We start from the raw sequence: 27,641 nt of genomic DNA on the forward strand, positions 1-27,641 counted from the left end.
ACGGTCAATGTTGAGATAGTAAGGGAGAAAAGGCCAGGAAGAGGGAGAGAGAGAAGGCTTTCATATATATCGAGAAGTCAAAATAATTCAGACTTTTCCTCCTCTTCCCTTTGCCATTGCCACGACCCAGTCTTTGGGATGCATATCCACAGCTTGATACTCGAGAACCACAATTCTCTTGCATTCGCAGCACCGAGACTGTGGGTTGGTGACAGGGAATAACGGTCACCATGGCGGGCGTCACTGAGCATCACTGAACGCACGGCCTCGAAATTCATGGCTTTTGTTGATTCGGAAGCTCCCTCCGATAGAAATGCTTGCGCGTTCAAGCCAGAGTCAGCACAAGCGAGAGGTCTGGCTCAAGCATTGTCTGGACAGTGTTTCCCAATATGCTTCGAGACGCAGGCTCGTCCTCGGCAAACGAACTTTGGAGCATGTGATGTGGCAGATCCTTCTTGGTTGGAGCGAGTCACAATGGATGCATCGAGAATATGGGAAAAGGTTGACCAGAAACACTGGAGCCATGAGACAGAAGGCGTATGAAACCCGTGCAAAAGACAAGGCTGTGGATTCCATGTGGATCGACCCCTGAAGTCGGACATGTTTCAGCTGCAGGTTAGTCTTGGCAAAGAGATCCCTTTACGAAGGGCGACAGTAGGATGGCAGGATGTTTCTGATGATGGGGAATGTCTGGTTGGTTGGGTATCTCATGTCTCGTCAAGTGCTGTTATACAGGTTGTGCACAATATATCGCCGGGCAAAGGTCCTTCAGTCGCCACCCAGCCGCCGGCCGGCGCCCCTGCCACTCCAAGAGTTTGAGAAGCCACTAGTCCAACCGCGACTCTGCTGCTGGGGAACAGGTTGCCCAGGTCTGAAGCTCGTCCCATAAGCTTTGTGAGTGAATGAGCTTCTATCTGCGCCAAAATATCTCTTGACTGCAGCTGGAGTTTGTATGTAATTTCTGCCACCCTGGAAAGTCGGATACAGCCTCGTCAGAAAGTCGTACAGATGGGCGGCAAAGACGCCTGTGGCTTGTTGCAGGGCAGCTTGAGGCCCGCCCATGATCAGGGTCAGCGTGAGCATAGCCCATGGGAGCAGCTCGACGGGTATTTGAAGTATGATGAAATGTGCCTTCTTGCCCCTGTTGTCTTGCGCGAAGGTATAGATGAGCGCGAGAAGGAGGGCTTGAGTAAAGACGTGGCCACCAAGGATAAGCCCTCCAGATGCCTGATCCCAAGTCAGCAGACCAATATTGTACTCTGCTTTGGGGACAAAATAAAAATTAAGGGATGGTTTGTTGGGTTGTAGGAAGCCTAAACCGCCACACGCAAATTGATTTTTCACGAACAGCTTTCTCAATGGAGCCACCACCATGCCTGTGCCGCATAAAGTCCTATTGACAGATTTGCGAATGACGGGAGCTTTATGTGCCACAGGGGTAATCTCCCTCGTTTCCAGGAACCGCTTCAGCTAGGAAAATGACTGGGCGGGCAGATATGCGAGGTGTCGAATTCGTGGGAAATGGGAAGATGAGGGAGGAAAGACTAGATGACTGACCAGTATGGCTGTTGCCACAAAAAAGATATAGGTGAAAAAGTCGCCCGGTTGGGCAAATCGAGGAGAGTTCAATTCTAGGCCCAAAGCGTATGTGTACACTAGTGAAATCAGAAACAGTTCAACGACAGGAAAAATGCAACTCACTGAAATAGAGGTCGAAAACAAAGGAAAAGCCACCACCTGTCAAGAGGAAGGAGGAAAGTAGCCGCCAAAGCTCAGGAGGAAACTTGAATAACCATGGCGTATGATAGACGATCCGCATGCCCGAGACCAGACCTGAGTGGACCAGTGCAGATTCGACAAACATTGCTACCACAATGGTCCTTTGAGATTGTTAGATGTACTGGAGCTATGAAGCAGAAGATGGAGGTGGTTCACCGACCGAGTGACTGGAGGGGTACTCCAGAATCTGTCCATGATGTCAACGCCGCCGCCGCTCATTTTGGGTGCGAGATGAGAAGAAACAACGACAGTCCAGAGAGTTTCTCAAGACATGAGCAGAATGGGGTTGATTATATATGACGGGAATTGGACACAGTGTCGTAATAGGAACGTTGCCTGAAAATATTTCGAGGCTTTGATAGCGCCAAGCCTTTGTTCATCACTAGTCCGTATCAGGACTAGTTTTCTCTCCGCACCGACACGCCGTTCAAGATTTTGCTCGACTCCATTTCTTTCGTCCTGTGGTCGCAAAGAATAAAGATATTTTTTTAGTATTGCGTAACATACTCCCACATCACTATCTGCAGCAATACAAAGCATTTCCTATTGGGAGTTGCTCCCGCTGTATCTCATTGAGCCATCTCCTAGCTCCCCGAGAGCTCTGCAAAGATAACTGCGCACGGCAAATCTCAATCTGGGCGAACGCAGGACCTCCAACATGGCAAAGGTCGCGGAGGCTGAATTCAGCATCAAACCAGAGAACATCACGCCTCAGATCCCTACTTCTGAGTGGCCGCTGCTGTTGAAGAACTATGATCAACGCAAGTCCCCAAGGTCATGACCCTCGGAGCTCCAATTAACGTGACAATTCTAGTATTGGTTCGAACGGGCCATTTCACACCGATTCCTGTTGGTTGCACCCCATTGAAACGCGATCTTAAATCCTACATCTCTTCCGGCGTCATCAATCTCGATAAGCCTTCAAACCCCTCCAGCCACGAAGTCGTCGCTTGGGTTAAGCGCATATTGCGGGTAGAGAAAACCGGCCACAGCGGAACACTTGACCCCAAAGTGACAGGATGCTTGATTGTCTGTATCGACCGAGCTACTAGATTGGTGAAATCGCAACAAGGTGCTGGAAAAGAATACGTCTGCGTTATCCGACTACACGACAAATTGCCTGGAGGAGAAGCGCAGTTTGCTCGAGCACTCGAAACATTGACAGGTGCTCTGTTTCAACGACCTCCCCTCATTTCTGCAGTCAAGCGACAGCTCCGTATCCGAACCATCCACGAGAGCAAGCTGTACGAATTCGACAATGACCGGCATCTTGGCGTTTTCTGGGTCAGTTGCGAAGCTGGAACCTACATCAGAACTCTCTGCGTACACCTGGGATTGCTGCTGGGGGTTGGTGCGCACATGCAGGAACTGCGAAGAGTAAGGAGTGGAGCTATGGCCGAGAGCGATGGAATGGTGACGTTGCACGACGTTCTCGATGCGCAATGGATGATGGACAACAACCGAGACGAGTCGTATCTGCGCAGGGTGATCTCGCCGCTTGAGAGTCTGTTGACCACATACAAGAGAATTGTTGTCAAGGACAGCGCGGTCAACGCTGTCTGCTATGGCGCCAAACTGATGATTCCCGGTTTACTGCGATTTGAGGCTGGTATCGAGGTCCACGAAGAGGTTGTGCTAATGACGACGAAAGGCGAGGCAATTGCTCTTGGCATTGCGTTGATGTCAACCGTCGAGTTGTCTACCTGTGACCATGGTGTCGTTGCCAAAGTTAAGCGGTGCATCATGGAGAGGGATCTGTACCCGCGGCGATGGGGTATGGGGCCTGTGGCGCTCGAGAAAAAGAAGATGAAGTCTGATGGAAAACTTGATGTATGGTCTTCTCCACTTCCTCTCATCCGCTTTGGTGCTAACGTGTTACCACAGAAATATGGCCGACCAAATGAAAACACTCCGGCGAAATGGAATGCTGAGTACACCGACTACAGCGCCTCCGCCAATGCAGAGGGCACCAAATCCGCCCCCGTCGGGGAGACCACGTCCAGAGCCGATGTCCTTTCCGCCCCACCTGTTGCCCCGAATGGTGAGGCTGGTAGTCAAATGGACCTTGATGAGAAAGCAGCAGCAGAGCCTGCAACGACAAACGGCGAGTCAACCCCAAAGATCAAGAAAGAAGAAAAGGACAAGAAGCGCAAGAGCAAACACGAAGGTGAGACGCCCGAAGAGAAAGCTGAGCGGAAACGGAGGAAAAAGGAGAAGAAGGAGAAGAAGGAGAAGAAGCGCGAGAGCGGGGTGAAGAAAGATGACAGTGATGACAGCGAGTAAAAGCTTCGCTGCTGCAACTCCCTGAAAGGTGTTTGGCGAATCGGGACTTCCATTATTACGACTCTAGTTGATTTGCTTGACGAAGTGCATGCCCTTTCGGCATTGATAATGCAACAGAGACGCCAACCCGCAATCCACATTCTTGGGGAGATTCGGACCCAAGGCATTCTCAATCAGAGGCACTTCAGAGATGTTGATACGACCCGCATTCCTTGCGCCACTAGGTTTTGATGGCTGCATTCCCACAGCCATAATCCGAGGCACACAGAAAAAGGGAGAGGGTGAGTCTCTGTGGCAAGGCTGACTACTCTGCAAGGAGAAAGGAGAAAGGTACAGCATCCAGGCCGGGACAATCAAGACGTACAACAAGCCCCAGCGCAACGATTTTCCTATTGGCTTGATTGACGAATGCACTTTCGGTCATGGAAACGCGTTGTCTCATCTGTACATAAACGAGAACCAAGTCGATACACGCTCTGCAGGGGCTGGTGAGGCGGTCGGTGTGCTTTTTGGGTTTTGTCTGGTTGGTAAAAGAGTTTTAAAAGAAAAGCTTTGTGAGACACACACATGTTATGGAGTTTCTATGCGAACGATAACTGGATCATCTGGCTGGCTACGATCTGGGAGATGCCCTCGTGGCGGCGACAGTGGCATCAAGTGGTGCTGGCTGGCATATTCAATGTTTTGGAGTCTTGCTGGTTGTGCTGCTTGGATTTTACGATCGGTCGGTATCTTGAAGTAGCATTACCAACACTACCTACAGTATCTGCTCGTTGTGTCATTGTGCCTGCTCGGTCGATTTGTGCCTGGTACTGGTACTGTGGTTAGAAGTGTATGTAGTCAGTACCGCTGTGATAATCACCGCTTGACTCTTGTCTTCCTCCTTAGCTACGTGCCTCTCTCCCTGCGGTCCGTATCCTCTGCTCGCCGTTCTTCTTATCCATCGCCCTCTTGACACAGTCTACCTGACTATACCTCTACTACAGTACGAGGACGAACCACCTCTGATCACATGTCCCACGCGAGAACGAATACCTGGGCCAAAAGAGGCATCTAACTCCCAACTCCTTTCTCCTCTCGGCCTGCTGACCAGCATATTGAGTCTCGAGTCTTGAGTCATCTCAGCTCAGCTCATCTCACCTCGTCTCGTCTCGTCTCACTTATCTCACGTCCTATCCCCGGTCCCGATCCCATTCCAATCCCCATTCCTACCCCTATCGCCCTAGCAGAAACAAACCACCCCTTCCCCAGACGACCCTAAGAACAGCCTAGCACGAGACAACACAAGACAACACGACACAGCATCAGATCCAGGGGATAACATAATCCTGCCGGACCGAACCTTCTCCATCGGTTTCGGGGCGGGACTGAGCGGCTGCTAGGTTGCTAGACAGGGCAAGGGGGAGTAAAATGGAATATGGAAGAGGAACAAGTAAAGCGCTATGGATGACTGACTGGATGAGTGGATGAATGTTTTCATGCAGACAAGGATACAAAGAATGCAAGGATGTGTGCATGCGTGTTAGTGAGTGAGAGATGGAGACTAACGTGACCAAAAAAGAAAAGAAAATACCTCGTTGGTAGTTGTACTTGTTCTCGGTACATTCCGAAATTCCGTTGACGCGAAGTGATTCCTAGATACGTACCGAGTACAGACCCTGGTTGCCTGGCAAACCTGGCTTGGTACCAAAGTCATCATATTAGTGTACCTACGTAAGTATTTGAGTAGGTTTGTACATACATGCATGTATGTATGCATGCATACTGAGCGGCTGAGCGGCTGAGCGGCTGATCTGTAATTCATGGCATGGGTATCATCAGCATCCTGCCAGTGGTGGTGGTGGTAGTGGTGGCAGATCGGGAAAAAAAGAAAAAGAAATGACGTCTACAACATCTACGGTTGTCAGGCTTGGATGGGCACGCACCACCACCAGGCACGGCAATGTGAGGTGAGGTGAGGTGAGGTCAGAGAAAAAAGGGGCCGAAATATTGCCCTTGATTCTCGCGTGGAACAAGTTCATCCATCGATCAGTCGAACCACCCATCCATCGATCGTCCATTGACACTGACGAAGGATCGACCGGATAACCAGAGAGAAAAAGAAAAGCCTCAACCAACCCAACCAAGCAGGCAATCAAGTTCGCATGAGGCAAGACTTAGTAACCCACGCAAAAGGCAACCGCGCAACCGAGTATGTATGCAATCTGACTTAATCCACGGCGCTTCCCGGTGGTGGTGCCGGGCTATGCAGGTACTGTGCAGGCAAAAAGCAGGACCGGATGAAGATCAATGCACTGCCTTGCTGGGTCTTGGGTTGTGGCTCTACATGTTGGGCTCAGCCGAGACAACAGATCGGATCTCATCCTCGCCGGTGACATGCAGATGCATCGATGTGGAACATACGCCCGGAACTGCGACCTGCTGCTCGTCGTCACATCAGGAGGCTCATGGGAGGAAGCCTCACAATCCATGATTGCACGCCAGAGCACACAATAACATCTTGCTTCATTTCATTTGGCTCAAAGAACAGAATACTCTCCTTTAGCGGTAAAATATCCAAACCCCAAAAAATGACCGGATTTTATCAAAACAGCATCCCCTAAAGTTGTGGTACAGTGTATCGGTCGGCGTTGCCCGGGGCGGAGGTTGAAGCGTTGGTATATAGAGAGATCCAAGGCCGGCAAAATGCTGGGTATCAGTACCTGGCCTCGCACTAGCAACCAGGCTTGTATGCTAGGTATACCATCTCTGCATGTTGTTACAGGAGTCGGCTCGCTTTTCTGCGGGTTCGCTGGTTCCGGGTGACCAGAATAGGTCGACAATCGAGAACACATCCGCCATCGAGGGAAACAATTAAAATGCCTTCTTTTTGCCCCTTCGTTGCTATCCCAAACCACCAATATGTAATCGCCATCCTCCCAAGTCTTTCATCTGAGCATTGTCGTAATCTCGAAGCTGGTGGGGGAAAAAAGACCCAAACAAAAACTGATAAAGACGCTGGTCTTTTGGCTCACTGTGAAAAAATTGTTCCAATCATCACTTCGTCAAGGTCATGCTCGTGGCTGAATCACGAGACGTTGAAATTAATCATGTAGATGCGCGGCGGATGCAGAAGCGCCTTGCGAGTGCATCATCATGCCAGAGAACAGAAGAAAACGAGGCCTTAAAAGCCTTCTTCGCCTGCCTTGCACACCTTGATCTCTCTGCCCCATTCGGATTTGAGGACTTGCGATGCGGTGATGCGGCGGCCAGGATTCGGGTCGAGGATCGAGTAGATGACGTTTCTGCAACGAGCCTAGATGAATCAAAGTCAGTCAAACCCTTCAAACCAGATTCTCGGGAAATGCTTACCCTGTGCAAGGTCTCGATTGGGGCATATCCCTCTTCATCTTTCCGTCCTTCAAGATATCTCTGATAGAATTCGTCCTCTTCCTTGCGGGCCACTCGCCAGAGATGCCGCCCAGTCCGCATGGCCATGTAGATGACACCGCACGCCCACACATCCACAGCCCGGGGATCAAATTCGCCACCGCCGTATTCTTCTGGGGCAATGTACGGAGCGCTGCCACAGAGCCCAGCCGTCATATGGGCTTCTTTCTCCCAAGCCATCCGGAAACATTCGCCATTGCCAAAGTCGGTGATTTTGAGGGCGCCGTGGGTGGTCAAGAGAAGATTCTCGGGTTTTAGATCGCGATGCGCCACTCCCATCTCGTGCATGTACTCGACGCCACGCATCAATTGCTTGAAGAAGCAATCTGCTTCGGGGACTTGGAGAGTACCAGCGGCCAGAATCAGTGTGTAGAGATCTCCGCCAGCACAATATTCCATGACTTCGCAGTAGTCCCCTTTTGCATCTTGGAGGAGATCAAGAGTGTGGATGATGTTAGGATGGCGGAGTGAAGAGGAGATGCAGAACTCGCTGGTCAAGCGTTTCTGATACTTTTTGGCCGTTTCTTGCGGGCGGCGGCGGAACTCCTTGACGGCGTAGAGCAATTCTCCTCCAGCACTATTAGGGTCTGGTTTGTGAGAGATTCTGACGATGCCGAAAGCGCCGCGGCCGACAATTTCCTGGCATTTGCCATATTTTTCGACCAAGTTGGCCGTGGCATTGGGGCCGCCCTTCTTGTCCGACGCAAGGCTATCCTTCTCCGATCTGAGTTGGTCAACCCAAGACGACATCAGTGTCAGTTGTTGGTCACCCGCGCCATCCTGATCTTTCTTCTTGCCACCACCGAGCATGTCGCGGAGCATGTCGGACAATTTTTCCTGCCGTTTGGCAGACTTGAGAAAGTGTGCATGAGAGCCGTCATCGTGCATCTCGAATCGTTTATGTAGAGCACTGGTGGGATCTGACGGCGGCTCGCCTTTGGTCTTCTCTTTTGCAGCGCCGAGTATAGTCATCTTGCGGACGCTTTTCTCGTCAGTTGAGCCTTGTCTACCGGGGGGTGGTCTGCCGTTGGGTGGGTGGCCGTTTTCTAGACGAGCGTCGGGAGAGGTTTCCTTTATTTCAGCTGCAACTTTGGCGGCGGCCTCGACGTCTTTGGGGTCGGTCCGAGAAAACATTCGTGTCAGACGGTGCGTCATTTTGCCCTTCTTTGCAGGCTCTTTAGCTGCAGCTGCGCCCGAATTTGACGTCGTGGGGGAGAGACTTGACAGGCTAGTGATGGGCGCGGCACCGCCGTTGGTTGCCGGGATTTGGAGGTGTGCCGTATCCTCCACCGATCGTGTTATTGAATGCGTGGATGCATCATCGTGTAACACAGGCGACTGAGCGAGCGCAGGGGAGTGTTCCGCAACGAGATGAACTGACGATGATGTCTGATTCATGTGAATGGTGTCTGCGTGAGGAAGGCGTACGAGAGGAGTGGGGGCGCGAGAGTGGTTTTGGGCAGGGCGCCCTATCTCTCTGTGTTTAGTGGCGGTAGATAAGGTGTCCTATGCGCGACTGCAGTTTCGTGTAACAAGAAGCCTGGCTATAAAACCTCAAGGATGATTCTCGAAGGGTTCAACGCGGCAAAATCACCGTTCTTTTTCTCACTTGTGGTGTTTTCTGGATGAGGTTGGATATTTGGTAAGAATGATAAATATGTGTGGTGGCGAAGACGGAATGGGTGCGTGCTATGCCAATGTAAAAAAAAAAAAAGGAAGCCTAAGAGGGGCTGGAAATTGCGCAGCAGTCGAGAGAGGGCGACAGAGGGCGACTTTGATGGCTTGCTGAGGCCTTAAGTGATGAAAAGGACGTTTGAGGGGCGGATCGTGTGCAGGCGCAGGCAGGCAGATTTCACGATCTGTCCAACACCTGAAATCAAGACCCTTTGAACTTTGGGGAAGCCCTTGGCCCTTGGCCCTTTTTCTCCTCGTGAGCCAAAACTTTTGCCAGTTGTGTGATGCTGGTCAGTGCTCACCGGAAAGACGGAGCCAGCTGTTCAGGTGGGTTTGCACAGTGGCTGTGACGGCCAGGCCTGCGATACAGGGGGACAGTGCGGGCAGCGCAGGAGATTGGTCTGCTTAGGAGCTGCTGACCAATGCAGGACCGTGCGTGCAGATGCAAGTTCAAGGGCCTTCTATTGCTCCAGGTCTCGGGAACAGAAGACGTAAATCGAAAGCGGTAGTGAGAGAGGTAAAAGTAGTCCAGTTAGGTAGGTTGCCTGGCTGCTGCGAAGGATGGTGAACTCAGGACTTGTGAGGGTCAAGATGCACGCGTAGTTGAGAGTGCAAGAGCAGTCTAGGGAGTGGGAGAGTAGCAGAGCGGCACAACACGTTGTCCACTTGTGAGGATTTGTATGAGAGAATTTCTGTTCGTCCAGTCCCGATTTGTGTGAATCTCAGCGATCCAATTCCCGTGTTTCCACTACCACTACGAGGTACTCAGCAACCACCTCTTTCCGGTGATGGTGATGGTGACTAGGGGGTACTCGACAAGTTGCTCTTCGTGGGGATCGAGGACAGAGGTGGAGATGGGACGGGTGCATCAGTGAAGATCTCTTTTATAAGGAAATAAAACAATAATAACAACAAGAGTCCAAGCAGTACTAAGAGGCTGATCTGGTGGTGCTGCGAGGGTGAATGACTTCAATTGTCCATTCAAGTCACTGCTGACGAGGTGCGCGATGGTAATGGGCCTCGAATGTGGGTGGTGAAGTGAAGGGTGATTGCTGAAGCGTGCAGCGTGCAGCATGCATCATGCGGGCAGGCTAAGTTAGTTGGTTTGTTTAACTGGGATTGTACCTCCCTGTAGGTGCCCCTTTGCCCCTCGATCCTCGCCAGAGTGGCCATCCACCCACCTGGACTCCCCCTACCATTACCTTGCAGTAGCCCGGGCATGTCGGTTACTTAGGCGGTTCCTGCAGGTAATAATAATTCACCCTGGTTAACGGCCTGGAGCATGCAGGTTTCGTCCGAGTTTCTTCATGAATTTCCCTTTGTCGTGGCTGGCCGTTCGTCCGTTTGGTGCGCCCAATTTATTCAGTACCCAATGGTAAACAGCAGTGACACTCCAAGGAACGAAGTACACATGACAGACATACAGAATATGACCTACCATGGTAGTCTGTACCTACACGGCCCGCCCATCGACGTACAGTATTGGTAACTCACTGTTCCAGGTTTTCGATTGCGATCGAGTATGTAATAACAATTCAAAATCAAGAGTCAAATCCAATGACAATCAATTCTACCGGCCGGTTCTTCGTCTCGTCTCTTATCCACTGGTGCCGAATCCTCACATCTCCATCTGCCTGCGTCTGCCTACGCCCGGCTCCTCCATCATCACCACACCACAAACGCCAGAGGGACATACTTGGTACAGGTCCTCAGATACCTTATGCGTTCCCTTGCTCGCAGCCCTGCTTGATAACAATATCCTGTGCCATCACCCTGCACGCTTACGTCTTTCGTTCTTTTTTTCTGTGGTTGGATTGACTGCCTCGAATCCCGTTCGTCCAGAATGTGCGACGCTGCAACCATCCTCTCCTCTCCACCACCACCACCTCCCCCTCCACTTCGCAGCTTCGCGGTCTAGGTCCAGGCCCGGCACGATTTCAAAGCAAGGATGACTATAGCATGACTTCCTTGTGTGGTGTTTTCCGCAGAATAGCGAGGCTCGCCAGGATGCTTTCCACTCTTGGATTCTGACTGCTGCAGCTCCATCTGCACCTTGTTCGTCATTTTCTCCTGTCATCAATCGTTTCCCGCAGGGGCCACTTTGGCTTCCTCTGTCCCATCTTCTCGTCCCTAGACCGTCTCACCGCTTGAAGCCTCGGATCCCATAACCCAGTCCAGCGGCACGACCACGCACGACCTCCGTTCCTCTGCATGTGCTGGCGACGGCTCCATCTCGGATGTTGTGTCTACAGTGACCGTCTCACCGATTCTCGCAGTGCACTGTTCTTTTCCATGTGTTTTGGAGCTTGGAGCAGACATGTGCTCGTTTCCTACACCGTTCAATTCGAAATCTGTCCCTACCATCATGTGCCACAGATGGCCACATGGGCTATCAAGGATATTGACATGTGAATCTTAGCCATCAATGCTCGACCCGGCTCTCATTCAACCTCCTTGATCTCCGAGGGTATTTGCGGTGCATTCTCTCGGTACTCGAGTCCCCTCGGGTTCCCTTGCCTACTTAACCCCGGCAAAACTCAAGACCGTTCTTCTAAGCCGCTATATCGCCGGGTGGTATGTTTGGCAAGGGAGTAGCCGCCTCCGCATTCACTGTGGAAGAGGAGTAGATGATGGGGTACGTTGGTGGCTCTTCTATTGGCCATCAAAGCACGCGCCCATCGTGAATTCCCGGACCACCTCTACAGCTGAGGACGCGTGGGGACATGCCTGTGTGCGTTGTATCTATCTCATTGACTGCCGAGCAAGGCGTGTCCCATTTTTCTCTTCCGTCTTTCATTCCGAACTGGACATCCGCTGGCTTTACCCACCCTGTTGCCTTCTGCTGGAGCACGTCCCTGACTGCACCCCTTGCGCATCTCGTCGAATGAGTGGCCATGCATCTCGACCATTCCAGCATGCGAATCGAGTGAGAAATGCACCACTCATTTGAGCACGAGGAAAACTTGATCTTCACCTTGAGACTGATCATAACAGCGGTGATCGTCAGTCGTTGGTCTGAGAACCACATCTCGTTTCTGCGAGACTGTTGAAACACGACATTCCAGCTCATCACTAACCTAGCCGAGCCCGTGAAGGAAGATAAGACTTGCCGCAAAAAAGCAGGGGATGAACAGCCTGGCTAATCTCGTACTGACGTTCAGGAGGGACAAGTTGTGCAGTACCTGGTACACCGCATTTCTACACTTTCTAGGTGAAAAACCAGCTCTCGGGAGGTGTGTTTCATGGCCACCCTGCGGCGCCCAGCCATCTCGATCTGGATCCGGCTCGCAAAGAAGAGTGTGCCTCGGTGATGCTCGAGTTAGACCGCTCCAATTTCGTCGTTTCCCTTGATGATAGGATGTTTGTTCAGGGAGACTTTCAAGGGGTTTCGATAGCAGTTCACAGGGGACATGGGAGCAGGCACCCTGATGCCGGCTCTGTCGTGTCACTGATCCGAGGGCGGACGTGCGAGCGGGAGGGACTTTGCCCTTTCGTATCTATCCTTACCCGAAGAATTCCGCCCTTTTCGTCTTTTTACTGCCCAATCCCCGAATGAGTCCCCTGCTCGGCTTTCATCACCTGCGTGGAACTATTTTGATCTTGGTTACCGGGCTTGGACACTTGTGTACATGTATAAGCAGGAGAGGCTACGAGATCTTGTTAATATCCTGACTCGCCAGAATCCATGATTGTCCTGTCTCAGTGGCTTCTCACCCGGCACTTGCAAACACTGGCAACAAGTAAGTTCATTTCAGACTTCGGGATGGTTTTCAAGCAAGCACGAGCACAGTATGCACCGCAGAACTTGTACCCTGTTCACCGAGGAAGAGGAACAAAGGGGTACAGTGACACAAGGAGAATTTGAAGTTCGGACGAGGATCAATTGCTTCCACTTCCATTGAATACACGTTGTAGGGCTAATATCAATGCAGTTGCTTGTGGTTTCTATCCATATGCTCCTCATACCGAACCGCTGGCGCTACCTCTTACCTCGATACTATATGAGCGTCCCTTTCAATCGTCTCCAGACATTCAACAAGGAGAAAGCCGAATACTGTTCAGGCAATTCGATATGTTTTGAGGGGTGTTTGCCAACAAACAAGGGGATATGCATTGTGCTGCCTTCTAATCCAACTTGAATTCAAAGTGCTCCGCAGGGTCAATAGACTGCAATGACACTGTGTCGGGTGATCCAACCATCCTCACACAACGTCCTTCTTTGCGACCAACACCGGCCCGCTCGTACTGGTATCATCGTCCCTGGGGACGACATAAATATGCATGAGCAAGAAGAAGACGCGAGACATCCAACTATCCTGACTATTTATAACCTTTCTGACAACGATCTGCACCCAGACAAAGGGCCGTGGTATCTAATTTATAATCACAGTAGCCCGGGAGTTTTGATCAATGTTCATGAACAGGACTTCAGAGATGGATAGGGCGTTGTTCACAATGTCCGAAGGGCGTTTGAAGTGCTCAGCACCAAATGAACACCGTTGTAGTAGGAGAGGCTGCTCCTTTACCTTGAATGTTTGACGACCAAGTTGGAGCCCGTGTAAATGAAAGATTTTCTTCAGGGCGTTTTGGACAGATACATGCTGTGTACTGTTGACTCTGTCTGGTCCGTTTGATGTCGGAAAGCCCACCCGGCCCAAATGACAGTGATGGCACTCCAATGATGGAGTCCGATAGAGGAGCAAGTGTGAAGTGGGTCTTGTCATGCCAAGCCGCCACGCACATCTTCTGCACTACTACTTAAGATGCCTCGCCGTACTCTCGCGTCATCGTTTTTCCGTCCCCAAAACTACGTCATGAATTATCGGGGGCGCCGCTGGCGCAGTTTAGGCGCCGATTATACGGCAGTCCATGCGGCCTGGTGGCGCATGTTGAACGGCACTAATTGGATCACGCTTGATCTCACCTTCCACTCTCTCTTTCTCTTCCTCAACACGATTGAGGACGGCCCACTTGCGTTTGAGTCGGCCACCGAATACAACCGCCGCCTGTTCAGAAACTGGAATACCTATCTCAACCAGCGCGATGTCGTGGGCCGGATTCAAGAAGGGCGTGAACCGCGCCACCACGCAGGTGATGATGAAGACGGGTAAGCCTCATTTGAGAATCAGTGGCAGCCGTGCGCTGACCATGTCATCTAGGCCAAGTCGAGAGGACGAACGACCGAGACTACGAGGTCGAGGAGAGGTGAGAGCGGAGCCCATCTGAAAGCGAATAGAACTACAACTAACCGCAATGTTACAGGAGGTACCGGACGATGGAATCGGCCGCGAATCGGCTGCAGAAGGAAGCGAAAGGTTATCTCGACAGTCTGCGAGGTGAGTTGAATTTGAATTCACGGTCAATGGCTCCAGAAACTGACTGCGCTTCATTCAGCCATGACAGCATCCCAAATGAGGATAGCAGAGACGATCGACGCATTCTACGGCGACGCTGGTACCAGAGATGGAGTTTCGCGATCCTACAAGCAGGCCGTCGAAGATTTAGACGCCGAAACCATCAAAGCGCTTGATGGTCCATACCGGTACGTGTCACTCTCACCCTTACTCAATATTCACCGCGCTTACTGACGATGTTGACAGAGCAACTGTGCTTGAACCGATCTCCCGCTTCTGCGCATACTTCCCTGACATCAACGAATGCATCAAGAAACGAAATAACAAACTCCTGGACTATGATTCCATGCGTTCCAAGGTCAAAAAACTGGTCGAGAAACCCGACAAGGATGTTACCAAACTACCTCGCGCGGAGAAAGAAGCAGAAATGGCCAAGCAAGCATACGAACAACTCAACGAACAACTCTTTACTGAACTTCCCCAACTTATCGATCTCCGTGTCCCCTATCTCGACCCTAGCTTCGAAGCGCTAGTCAAAATTCAACTCCGGTTCTGCGCAGAAGCCTACAGCCGCATGGCACAGGTGCAGCAGTACTTGGACCCAGAAACTAGAGAACAATATGCACGTGGAGACCTGGATAACCGCGTCGAGCAAGTTCTCTCAGAGATTCGAGATTTAACCATTGCTGGAACTGTCTAAGCAAGACACACTCCGACCCAAACTTCAACATTCCCCAGCAAATGGATTTTCATTGTCTGCAAATTGACAGGCACCACCAACTTTTACAACACACAGCGCAGGAAATGCTTTCTTCATGGCTAATGGATGGACGACTGAATGGGATTGAGATGGAACTGGTGATGGGCTGGGATGGCTTGCCTCTATTGAGTGCGACAGAGCACAGCACAGCATAGCGTTGGCGTTGTATGGCAGGCACAGGCTTGGTACAGACGCTACAGACACTAGAAAGCATTTGCTGCAAGAGACAGAGAGCTTGGAAGGCCGAATGGCTCATGGCTGTCATAATACAAATGAGCTTCAAACGGGCGATTCTGAAGCGTGTGGAGACGTGAAGCCATGCATTTTACATATTTATACAATGCCAATAGCTGGTCGTCTGCACCCCATGCCGATTCGCCCGAGAACCAGGCCTCCAAAGCAGATCCATGTGTGTACGTCCCGTAGCTACGGTACGACCATTGTCCCTCGTCCCACCATCATGACAAAGTAGTGTAGTTCTGGGTTCCCCCCCCCACCCGCTTTAGAATTTGTATAAAATGGCAGCTTAGAGATAGGTAGATAAATTCGGCGTCACCTTTTTTCTTTCCCTCAAAAAGGTGATCTAGATGGCGCCCAAGTCCTTGAGCTTCTTGATCATGCCGTCCACGTCCTCGACCTTGCCGCCGCCCTGTCGCACGGGTGGTTCTTCGACCTTGACGGTCTTCAACCGGTTGGTGGCGTCGACGCCGTAGTCGCCGAGCGTCTTCTTCTCCAGCTTCTTCTTCTTGGCTTTCATGATGTTGGGCAGACTCGCGTACCGCGGCTCGTTGAGGCGGAGATCCGTCGTGATGATCATGGGCAGTTTGGCCCGCACCGTCTCTGCTCCGCCGTCGACCTCGCGCTCGACCGTCACCGTTTCGTTCTCGATCGTGACTTTAGACGCCTGCGTGGCCTGCGGCCAGTTCAGTAAGCCCGCGAGCATCTGGCCCGTTTGGCCGGCGTCATCGTCGATCGCCTGTTTCCCCAGGATGATCAGGTTGCTCTTCTCCTTCTCGGCGATGGCCTTCAGCAGCTTCGCCACGCTCAACGGCTCGAGGGGTTTATCTTCAGGCACGTCGACGAGGATGCTGCGGTCTGCGCCCATGGCCATGGCCGTCCGCAGGGTGTCGGCGCATTTCGCCGGGCCGGCGCTCACGGCCAGGATCTCTTCGACGGGCTGTTTGCGCTCGCGCAGCCGGACGGCTTCTTCGATGGAGAGCTCGTCGAAGGGATTGAGAGAGTGCTTCACCCCGGAGGTCTCGACGCCTGTGCGGTCGGATTTCACGCGGGGTTTGACCTGTGTTGTGAGGAAGAGGGTCAGTATGACATGGTGAAGTACACGAGAGAAGCGGGACAGGCGATAAGGACAGCGGAGGTGGTGATTATATGCTGCAAAACATGCATGGGCGGTGGAGGGTGCTCACAGCATAGTCAATGACACGCTTGACAGGGACCAATATCCTGAGCTTCGACGACATCTTTGGGCTCCCACGTCCCCTCTTTCTTCTTTTTGCTCGACAAGGAACACGATGCAGGAGTCGTCAGAACATGCAATGTTCTCCAAGTGTCAACTTTTTTTAGAAAGACACGCTGACACCCTGAGAGTTGCTTGGAAATAGTTGTGGTTGGGTAAGAGCTCCTTCGATGTTCCAATAAATCTTGACTCGAGAGAGAGACACCCGCAATCGGAGAGTCCTCGACTCCAAACCTCGGAACCGACAAGCCAGACGCCTAAATTCCCCGAGCAATGAGCGGCAGCGGCTAGTGGCGGCGTAAGAAGGTGACGGCATCATCTCGGAAGCCCATACCGGCCAACAACGGCAGGTGACCCGAAATGCAGCAGACAGATCTTGGCGAAATGCCAAGCCCACAGGGACGGGCTGCGAAATTTGGTTACGGGCAATTCGGCCCAAGTCAAGTCAAGTCGGTACGCAAGAAAACTGACCACTTCAACAAACATACCTGATTTCTCTTCCATCCACGACTTCGTTACTGGACTGAGAAGACAATCAAGATGCCGGTACGTGCTCCCTGAGACCACTCCCAGACAATTGTGCGATACAAGACGTCGAAACGAAACACTTTCCCAGTGTGATCATATTGAAACTCCCCCTCCCAGAAAGAAACACATCTGCCTCCTCAACCCGACTGCGTCTGCATTGTGCATACATGTCACAAGGAAAAGGAAAAGCGACCGTGAACTGACCGAAGCATCTACAGAGTCACAAATCCTTCCGCACGAAGCAGAAGCTCGCGAGAGCGCAGAAGCAGAACCGACCCATCCCCCAGTGGATTCGTTTGAGGACGGGAAATACCATCAGGTCAGTCGCCCACACTTGAGAAAGAGAAAAAACATCCTTCCGTCAAGATATCTTTGGGGTTTTGGAGGTGGCATGGGCCCATGTGTTTCGGGTGAATAAAATGGGCAGGAGATGGTCTTTCCTGGCAAGATGTGGGAAGTTGCTGTGCATATTTCTCTGCAGCTTTCTGTAACTCTGATGGAAGACGGATAATTGGGATCAATAAGGAAAGGGCCAGCATGAAATCCCAGCCAGCATATGATGCCAGCGTTATCATTTGTTGTTGAGATGCGAGGAGTTGCAGGAGAAGAAAACATTGGGCTAGAAGAAATGATGGCTAACATTCTCTGTTCACAAACTACAGATACAACGCGAAGAGGAGGCACTGGCGCAAGACCAGAATCGGCATCTAGATTACCCATCACCCAGAACAACCACATCGCTCCATGCCTCAGCCTGAATTTCCAGAAGTCGTCTTTGAGAAATTACTGTCATTCGATCACGCATTTCACCCATCTCTCACAGTGGGGCAATTGTTTTCAGCACTGAAATAGGGCCAGGATTGGAGGAAGGGTTGTTGCTAGGTCGGGAGGTCGGAGCCGGGAGGAGAATGGGGACGAGAGAAGCCTTGGGAGGTCGGATTCAAGGAATGCTAGGGCTTCAAGGCTGAGGGTAGGGGAATTCGTCGTAACCTTACTCCAGAATCCTCTCCACGACCCCAAGATGCATGAAACATGCAACGCGCTCCAGAGACTTGCATGGAGGCCACGTGTAAAGGAGAATTCAAAATCAAAAGAATCGATTCAAAAGAGTGCTCCGTTCTAACTGCCTCGCTGCACCTCCCAGTCACAGAGTCTATGTGTTAGTGTCAGATACTATACCCGCGAGACTCTGCTCATCGGTTCGAGTGGGATTCGTTCATGTGCAGAACGTGTTTGTGTTTCGCATGATAGTCTGAACCTCTTCCGCCACTCATCGTACCTTCATCCCAGTGCATGCACCTGTACCTCCCAGCTCCGGTGGTGGCTGTCAAAGCAGTCCATTGGGCTCATCATGAACCGAGCATGAGATGCAATAAAAGAAATGATTTTGATTGCGCCACCAGTTCGATGGTCTCCCCAGTCATCTGAATTCCATCATGCTTCGTCATCGAACGCCTCCAACGCCATCGAAGTATGCTAGTCTGTAGATGAAGCCACAGAGTTGATCAACGACTAAAAAAGTCAGTGTCCAGAACTGCTCACCCACAAAAGGGAAACTCACTCTTCGGCCCACTCGTTCTCGCGGCGGATCTGGTCCTCCTCCTCCGGAGTAAAGTCGTTCTGGATATTGAACGTTTTGCGGATCTCTTCTGGCGACTTGCCCTTGATCATGTTGGCGACAGTCTTGCAGCCAACGTCAAGCAGAGCCTTGATGTCCAGATAGTTGGCCGCCAAAATGATTTCAAAAAGCATTTCTTGATCGACCTGCATGAACTTTTGATCCCACTCATCGATATCAGTCGTCTTCTTACGCGAATCTGAGTCGTCTTCATTGGTTGCAGGAGGGTCATGTTTGTGATGTGTGCACCACTCGATCACTTTTTTGAGGACAGCGGCATTGACATTGGGTATGGGGATGGCCTCCTCCATGGCATCTTCACCAAGATCGCCGACCATGTTCTTGATGAGAATTGATCTCTCGGCAACATCACGATCTGGGAACAGTCAGTTGAGAGAAGCAGCATAGGGGTTGTTCTGAGATGTATCTCACCAACTACGATATCCTCGCCATCGGAGCTCTGGAGAACCAACTTTTTGGAGTTGTCAGACGACATGTTGTGCAGTATGGACTTTAGACTTGTTCGCAAGGGTAGTTCGGGGTTGGTTGTGCACGATGACTATGACAGGGCTCGAGTCAACCTCTGTTTGGTGTGAAGGGCTGATGCGTAACAGTACAGATGTAGAGTAAAGCGGAAACTAGCGAAGAGTTGAAAGAAACAGATGAGGTTCGAGAACAATAGATGTAGGACAGAGGGTCACGATTGAGGACGGAAAGACTCTGCCTGCGCAGTGAAGGGAAAGGGCTACAACCGTCATTGCCAAGCTCTAGTAAATTCACGGCTAGCTCAACCCCCTTTAGGACGAGGGTGACGCCGCCCTATCACCCCCGGCTCGCCGAGCCGGGTGAGCGCTCACCCGTATCTCACCTGTCGTAAGGGCGAAACGCCCTAGCGCCTTAGCGACCGACCGCGTGACGCCGACCCTACTCACCCCGGCGGGACCGCTATAACTAATGGTAATTAGCTTCCTAGTCATCTCGTCGTAGCCTCAATACTAGTAGGGAGTCTATCTAATAAATTAACGCGATCGGCTAAAAGTAGCGTCGCTAGATCGACCCTTCTAGTCTGGCTAACTCCGTACGACCTTATGCTCGCGTACACTAAAAGCCTATAATATAAGGAGGATACTCCCTCGCTACTTTTACTAACTTCCGACGTTTCTACGTCTTACTCGGTACCCTCTATTAGAGCTGCTTCCTATGTAGCCTAACGGGGTCAGGCTTCCTTAGTCACAGTCCTTATATTACATAAGCTAGGTTGAGAGTACGTAAGGTATAAATAGTCATATAACTTTAGAATAGTATAGTGAAGTAGATGTCATGAGTTAGCTACGAGAGAGTGTAACTATAAAAGGGTAATAAGCGTAGCTATATACTTATAAGGTATATCCCGAATAGGTAACTAGGAATAGTATATTAATATATTAATATAGTCCTATACTAATATATCGCTATATCGTATTTTTCCCCTTTCGGTAGTTACGTACGGTACGTAACTTAGCCTTATTCCTTCTCCTATGTTTTATTAGGCTACTATGCCCCGGTAGACCTACCCTTAGACGCCCCGCGCCCTAGGTCATATAAAGGCCGTTTCTAACACCCTCGCCCTCGCCCTTACCCTATATCTATATATCGACCGCTGTTTTTATAGGTCGCGCACACTTACCACTAAAATCCTACCTCCTTCCGCCTTCACCTTCTACCGCGTCTACCCTCTACCTGTGATGGGTTGAACCCAGAAGGAGGCTCGGTTCTGACGAACCAGCGCCAAGACTAACGACAGGACTAACGCCACCTCCTGATTGGCTAAATTTGCCTGTACATTGTACAGGTAAAATGCCGCCTCCTGATTGGACGAGGCACGTACCGTGCAAGGGATACCGAATCCTGGCAAACTGAGACACCGTACGCAAGGGAAGGTAAGGAAGAGAGACAAAAGGCAAGGGAAACGCAAGGCGTGTACGAAAGAGGAAGGACAAGGGAGAAAGGGGAAGACAATGAGTATCCCTTGCGGAAGAGCGTACGATATAAGGAGAGAAGGAGGGGACATTATTCCTCCTTCTCTCTCCTCAGATTTATCCTCCTTGTTACTAGGTTGGCTAGCTAGTTACAGAACTCTTTCCAAACCCTCACATTCTAGACTTTCATCCGACTAGGATGTTATTATGAAAGGGTGGCTCTACAGAAGGCTAAACTAGGGAATCCATAAGTAGATGTATTACCCCGGCTTTACCTAGACTAGCGAGGTGAGGCGTACTTGAAGCGTCATCACTTCCTACTATATGATGATATACTTACTGTTTAGCATTTCTTTAATATTAGAGATCTTAACTCTAGCGAACCCGTTCCCGACTACTCCGGTTTAGTATACGATGAGTCCGCATTAGACGAGAACGCTTAGTAAGAATGTACTAATGGTAATGTAAATGTACTTTTATAGAAGAGAATGGCTCTTCTTCAAGTAGCTCCATATGCTATAGGTCGCCGTAACAGCTAGGGTCTGATGTAAGCGAAGGAAGAACTCGTAGAACGGACGGCGAAGTAATGGGTGTGAGAGAGGCATGAGGATGCCTAATGATATTATCCCCTAATCTTTATTAATTCTGTTAACTAGCTGTAGGGACCTTCTAGAAAGTATACGATCAGTCTAAAGAGGTTTTCCGAGATCTGTAAGGGAAATGGTTTCTTCTCCACGAGCACAGTAAGAACGTAGAAGCCCACTAGGACCGATGACATGAGCCCTAAGGAACGATGAAATCGCCGGTACGTACGTAATGTAACGCCTAAGAGATCGGCTAGAAAGCTTAGATGAGGGCCCGCCATAAGAGGGATTAGATTGATGAGCGAGAGATTAGCCGCCCGCAGACCGGCTACCTAGATAGAGCGCACCTTAAAGTAGATATAAAAGACGTTGACCCTACTGTATAGAAGCCCTATAATAACACTAGCCGGGTACTACGCCCTAGTTAACCGATGACGAATCTATGGATATACGAAATATTTGAGGGAGAAGGGAACGACCTTCTTCTAACTAAGTAGAAGCTACTGGCGAAAGTTCATGAGAATGAGAAGAAATAATAAGCCGCCTAAACCGATCGCGTAGGCTAGAGTAATATCCATATTGAAGGTTAGAAACGCTAGAAATGGAATGACAATAACGTACGAATAAAAAGGTAGTTTTATAGGCGTTAAGAAGCTTATTAAACAGGGGAAAAGAGTGAAGTTAAAATATAATCAACTGTAGTATAGTATTAAGACGCTAAACCCTCAGAGAGGGAGCCGAGAATGGAATAAGACTCTAGGTAGTTACGGCTAACTTTAGAATAAAGTAATTAGAGCTAGAATAGGATCTTCTACCCGATAAATCCATCCTCTTCTAACTTAGCGGTAATCTATAGCCCCTAAATAGGGCAATCGAAGTTACATCTACTAGCCCTTAGAGATTTCTCGTTCTCTAGGGCCTGCTAAATAGTGGATTCTAGCTAGGTCAGTATCAAACTAAGGAGGAAATCTGAGGTCCGTCACTTACCTTTAATAACCTCTCTACCGAAGTTATAGACGTCGTCTTAGAAAGGAATTCAACCGCTAGAGAATCGGAGGGCCACCGGCGTAGGTCATCTACTCCGACAGTACCATCAGCTTTAGTATACTTTTACATTAGCTCCATTATGATAAAGCTTAGAGCCTTAAGATCTCTCGATCTAGGATTGCTTAGGGGACATAGTCGATAGAGTTCCTGATGTACTATAATCTGAACGTTAGCTTGACGTAGAAGGTTATGGAGTGATTACGTACCTATCTTCACCTCACTAGCGACATTAATAAGAATACTCGAGGTGGTTAGGGAGCCGTATTCTAGTCCTTTTTTCGCGAGGTACATAAGCCCGTTAAGGATCTATTATAGTTAGTCGGCCGGCTTAAAAGAGGTGACGTTCAAACTCCCCTATCCTAAAATCGACGCTAGTTGATCCTCGTTAAGATGTTTCGGAAACCTAGTGAAAAGGCTTAGAGACATCGGCATGTACTCGAAGACAACGTAGAATAACTCGTCATGGAGAAAGATGTCTCTTATAGACACGATATTCTCATGTTTAATCTACTGTAACATACGACATTTTTCTTCACTATTATGTATAGAGAAGCTCCTCACAGCGACGACATACGGCGTAGGACCCTCTTTTTAAGGAGAAATAATGAAGTCGGCGGACTACGGGTATCTAACATCGGCTACGTCCACTATGTCGTCGTCTTCCTCGCTAAGTCGTATATAATGGCTTTTTCTATACTTTTCCCATGGGGATTAGTGCTTTACGATCAAGGCATTCTCTATCCCATGTCCGAGTGCTACTGGGGAGTTCGGGGGCTTCGAACTAGTTGCTGAGGTGGTACGATAGGGTGCGGACGAGAGGGCCCTCGGGAATCCTAGTGCTGGACTAAATCCAGTCCCGCGGCGACTAGGAGCTTCGCCCTCCGTAAGGTGATCATCCTAGCGGGTTATACTCTAAGACGACCCCCTAAACCCTCTGATTGCATCGAAGTCGATGCGTGTCCGGCGATTCGAAGATTTAGAAGACATCTTGATAACATGAATGGCTAAAGAGAAGACCAGAGCAAAAGGTACAATCTTTTAAGTAAGGTATGCGAGCGTTAAACGGAATTAAGGTAGGAGCGGTAGTTAATCTTAAGAGACTGGAGACGACGTTCGATCTGGACTACGAAGTAGGTGAGGAACGAAGCGGCTAGAGCCGGCATATACAGTAATCGTACACCTCCCTCCCGGGGCCCATTTCGGTGCTCGGGGCTAATTCAGACTTTATACTGAGCTTAACGAAGTGAGGCTCCTTCTGGATCCGATACTACTAAGCTTAATAGGGAGGTATATAGCTTTATTAAATGATATCCGCAGCCTACCGGTAGTAAAGTGTTCATCGTCCTATAGGTTGAATTATTCACTATACTTAGAGAAAAGCTTTAGCTTAAAGTAGGTGTATCGCTCGCATTCGTAGCCGCACTAACCTACTATACGGTTTTAAGCTTTAAAGTGCTTTATAATAAGGATGACATGAAGGCGGGTATCATCACGTTTACTATGAGGGCGTTTCACTATTTGATATTTTAGGCAAAGTAGATCGCTAATGTATTCTTCTACAGTTTAAGACGACCCCGATGTAAGTACTACTCTATATAAGGGGCCTTATCCCGACGGCCGTAAGCGAGGTTGGGAGCGTCGTAAGCGATGCGGTAATAGCCGCCTCCGGGGCTGCTAGCTAAGTAAATAGCATCGCTAGTGCCGCCGCGATAGCTATCAATGGGGGGAGTACGGAGATCCCCTAAAATCTTTCTATCGGTATAAAATAATACTACCTAGGGTTCAGTAATTATGTCGAATGCCACTAATTACCGGTGAACGTTTCTAGTATCGTACTGCAGGCCGCCATAAAAATTCTAAGTGACGAGACGGACGATTTAGAGTACCTACGTAGTATCTTAGCAAAAGCTACCCCTAGATGGATCCGGGATCCTTTCATTATCGGTATAGTAACGGCCTTAGTAGTCGCTACCGTCTTTTTTACCTCTATATTCAGCTGGCCATTCGGCTCTAGGACTCTCCTATAGGATGTAACGTTACTATTAGTACCGAGATTAGTCCTTAGGCTCTTTTATTGCATCTACTACCTTCTCCTCACGATCGTTCTTTACCTTCTCTACTCGAAGTCGAAAGAAGTCTCTTCCGAGTTTAAGGTAGATTAGGGCCCGGTCGGCGGCTACTACTAGAGTACTCTCCTTTCGGCTATGCTGATGACGGTAATGATAACGTATATTCACATCTTCGCCTGACTTCGCGTCACGTAAAGTCGTTACTTTCCCGTTAGCTCGATAAGTTAGTATTCTCGGCGCCACATCATATACTAAGGCTGTAGAAGTTAGATTATACGGTTAGGTAGTAAGGGACGATAGTAAGATGGAGCATCCTGTTACATGTTCGTGGAGATCTCCAGTTTCAATACCTATACTAATATCCTCGTACGCCAAAAGCTATAGGAAGTTCTAGAAAATTCTCTTTTTAAAGCTAGTAGGCCGGATTATAAAGAATTGATGCGATACCGTACAGTAATGAGATCAAATGTCAACTTTTATACTTCTATCCGATCCTATAGTCTAATCCTTAAAGCCGCGAGATCATATTCAGTAACGGTAACGAGAGTCTTCCTCGCCGGAAACTCTTCCCTTCCTTATGTTTCTGATGCTTATCCCGCGCATAGTCGAAGCATATTATGTAGTCAATCCTATCCCTATAGGAGGTTTTTCGTGAGCTGACGAGCTAGCATATAAACGTTCTATTAAGTCTCTAGGCTGATATATTCGAATTTCCTGTGCTTATATATTAAGTAAAGTACCTTAAGGTCTGTTTTACTCACGATGCTTTCCCGATCGACTTTCTTAAGCGATAGAATTCGAGAGGTATATCTTCTGCCCCTAAGGGAGTATAAGATTCATTCTTTTCCATATCGATGATAAGGTAAAATCGTCGATCATTCACCCCTCCTAGGTGTACGTAATGGTCTATTATCCAATCGTAATCTTCAGAGTAACCAGCGAAATGGAACCATTCCTAGGTAATCTTCTAATGTTCATCGTACTAATGCTCATGCGTACGAATTATAATCCGTTTAGGTTTCTTTAAACCTGATTTCGAAGCCATAGTAATGTTACTAGAGAGGAGGAACGCGAAAAGCGGTGAAGTTTATATATTTATCAATCCTTAGTACCTTTCTACCGGCTTAGCCGCTAATTCTAGCTAGCCTTTATTCCGGGGGTTAAAGGGTCTGCTACTAAGGCCTAGTGCGTCGATTATCGACTAGCCTTTCTAGCGTCGTGTAGAGCTACCGTATGCCCGCAACTGTACGTTAGCTTTACTAGCTAAGGCTAAGGCCTAGATTTAAGTTAAAGACTCGTGACGTGGCTATACGCGGGTATAGCGCCGTTAATTAGCCGTCGCCTCTCGGTCCACTACTTCCGTCGTTCTCTAATCGGGCAGGGATTCGTAGGATTAGCCGAAGATAACAGAATGAGAGAGGGCGAATGCAGGAAGCTGGTCCGTTAACAGCTGTTTTAAGTTATCTTAGATAAATCAGACCCTTACCTTAGGTGCTACTAGTAGCACTAATAGCATTAGCGTTAACGCTACTAACTTTTTAATTAGTCTACGAGCGCTAGCTCGTCAATCAGTACGCTAGTACCTCATAACCGCAGTCTAATCTATCTAAGATAAGTTTTAAGTGATAGCGACCGCTTGATTATTAATCACAGCGCCCTTTACGAGTATAAATAAACGGTCGAAGAACGACGACAGATAGTACTATAAAGGAACTACATAGTTGCACACTAGAAAAAGTCGAATTTTAATCCTTATTCTAGACACTTAAATAAAGGTACTATAATAATCGTTACCGTAAAATATCCGGGTGTAAACTAAGAGGCTTCAGATGTACGAGAAGAAGATGAAACACTACCGCGGGTGTAATTACAATTCCCACGAAGGATACAACTTCTATACAGAAGAAAAACGCAGGACCGGGACTCCCTGCCGCCTACCTTCGGGCCATCTACGCGACTTACCTTAAAGCCTCGACGCTTAGGATATAAACTTATTAGGACGATGTCCTACTTACCTAGGGAAAACTCCGCTAAGCTCAGCCGGCTCGATGTAAGCATTAGTATAAATAGTTGAGAAATTTTATCGCCGCCTAGGATTCGACGAAGACTAGGAGACATCCCTCATAATTAAACTATCCACTTTCACCTCCAGCTCCTTTAATAGCCCTTTAGCCTCTAGTTAGTCGATTCGTTCTATGTATAATGCCTTAAAGGATATCTGCAAGGGATGCGGCTTTCGGAAATTACGGTAACGTTACTTATAATCTACGTTCGTATGTGGTGGAAAGAAAAGTTGCCTTCATACTCCATTATCCATATATCCATGATATCCATGATATCCAGAATTAATTACTTAATATGAAATTAGGAGAGTAATAACGTAACGGGGCCCGCTAAGGTTGTAAGGGCTAGGTCATAGTCATTATCAGGTAACTAACTTATAACCACTGTAAAAACCGCTCTACTGAGTCCTTACGGTACATCCGCAAACCCCTTACCTTAGCTAACCATCGATAATACCGTATACACCGGCATATTCAGCTGATTAGTCCAGCTAATAAACAACTGTTTCCCTTACTCGAATACGAATGGGATCTACATCGGATCCTAAGAGAATACCATTTCTAACGTAGTGGCGGTAGTGTTAGTAGCGGTAGCGGGGATCGTAGTAGTATTTTAATATGGCGCGATGCTCTCCACTAAGGATATATTATCAGCTGTAGTCGGAGTTAATACCGTTAACGTAGGTAGAATTAGTAGCGGGATCTCCGCTGGACATGATCTAGGTACGATAAATAGAAGAGCTAAATTATACGCCTAGATGTTACTGATCCCGGTGTTAAAGGGAGCTAGGTTAGGGACTCTACGACCTACATAGCGGAAGAAGGAGTTATAACGGGACTCGACCGTCATAATAGAAGCCATCGTATTAATAATCGAAGGATTAGTGTACGAGACTCGATTAACTAGGCCGATAAGAGCGCTGATGCCTACTGAGGTGATGATATCGCTAAGGGCGATGAACTCATTAATAGACGATACCGGGAAGGTATACTAGTAAGGAGTAATTATAGGGGCGCTATA

General features: G+C 49.1%; 6 protein-coding genes across 6 annotated transcripts; 2 read left to right on the forward strand and 4 right to left on the reverse strand.

Moving 5' to 3' along the window:
* Positions 1-768: 768 nt before the first annotated feature.
* AYO21_02648 (hypothetical protein) lies at positions 769-1,998 on the reverse strand (the record flags this gene model as incomplete). Its single annotated transcript, XM_022652625.1, has 4 exons — positions 769-1,470; positions 1,558-1,655; positions 1,702-1,880; positions 1,940-1,998. The coding sequence occupies 4 exons, from the start codon at positions 1,996-1,998 to the stop codon at positions 769-771; spliced, it is 1,038 nt and encodes a 345-aa protein (XP_022514981.1).
* A 439-nt stretch (positions 1,999-2,437) lies between these two features.
* On the forward strand, positions 2,438-4,062 carry AYO21_02649 (centromere/microtubule-binding protein cbf5; the record flags this gene model as incomplete). The annotated part of the gene is made up of 2 exons (XM_022652626.1): positions 2,438-2,553; positions 2,715-4,062. 2 exons carry the CDS (start codon positions 2,438-2,440, stop codon positions 4,060-4,062), a joined length of 1,464 nt encoding a protein of 487 aa, XP_022514982.1.
* A 3,163-nt stretch (positions 4,063-7,225) lies between these two features.
* Positions 7,226-8,889, reverse strand: AYO21_02650 (hypothetical protein; the record flags this gene model as incomplete). Its single annotated transcript, XM_022652627.1, has 2 exons — positions 7,226-7,357; positions 7,414-8,889. The coding sequence occupies 2 exons, from the start codon at positions 8,887-8,889 to the stop codon at positions 7,226-7,228; spliced, it is 1,608 nt and encodes a 535-aa protein (XP_022514983.1).
* A 5,039-nt stretch (positions 8,890-13,928) lies between these two features.
* AYO21_02651 (protein hob3) lies at positions 13,929-15,219 on the forward strand (the record flags this gene model as incomplete). Its single annotated transcript, XM_022652628.1, has 5 exons — positions 13,929-14,256; positions 14,325-14,370; positions 14,428-14,501; positions 14,560-14,707; positions 14,766-15,219. 5 exons carry the CDS (start codon positions 13,929-13,931, stop codon positions 15,217-15,219), a joined length of 1,050 nt encoding a protein of 349 aa, XP_022514984.1.
* A 643-nt stretch (positions 15,220-15,862) lies between these two features.
* Positions 15,863-16,757, reverse strand: AYO21_02652 (hypothetical protein; the record flags this gene model as incomplete). Its single annotated transcript, XM_022652629.1, has 2 exons — positions 15,863-16,576; positions 16,704-16,757. The coding sequence occupies 2 exons, from the start codon at positions 16,755-16,757 to the stop codon at positions 15,863-15,865; spliced, it is 768 nt and encodes a 255-aa protein (XP_022514985.1).
* Positions 16,758-18,838: 2,081 nt separating this feature from the next.
* On the reverse strand, positions 18,839-19,395 carry AYO21_02653 (E3 ubiquitin ligase complex SCF subunit sconC; the record flags this gene model as incomplete). The annotated part of the gene is made up of 2 exons (XM_022652630.1): positions 18,839-19,275; positions 19,332-19,395. 2 exons carry the CDS (start codon positions 19,393-19,395, stop codon positions 18,839-18,841), a joined length of 501 nt encoding a protein of 166 aa, XP_022514986.1.
* Positions 19,396-27,641: the final 8,246 nt, after the last annotated feature.

Source organism: Fonsecaea monophora (genome assembly GCF_001642475.1).
Source record: "Fonsecaea monophora strain CBS 269.37 chromosome Unknown Scaff12, whole genome shotgun sequence".
Classification (NCBI taxonomy): Eukaryota; Fungi; Ascomycota; class Eurotiomycetes; order Chaetothyriales; family Herpotrichiellaceae; genus Fonsecaea; species Fonsecaea monophora.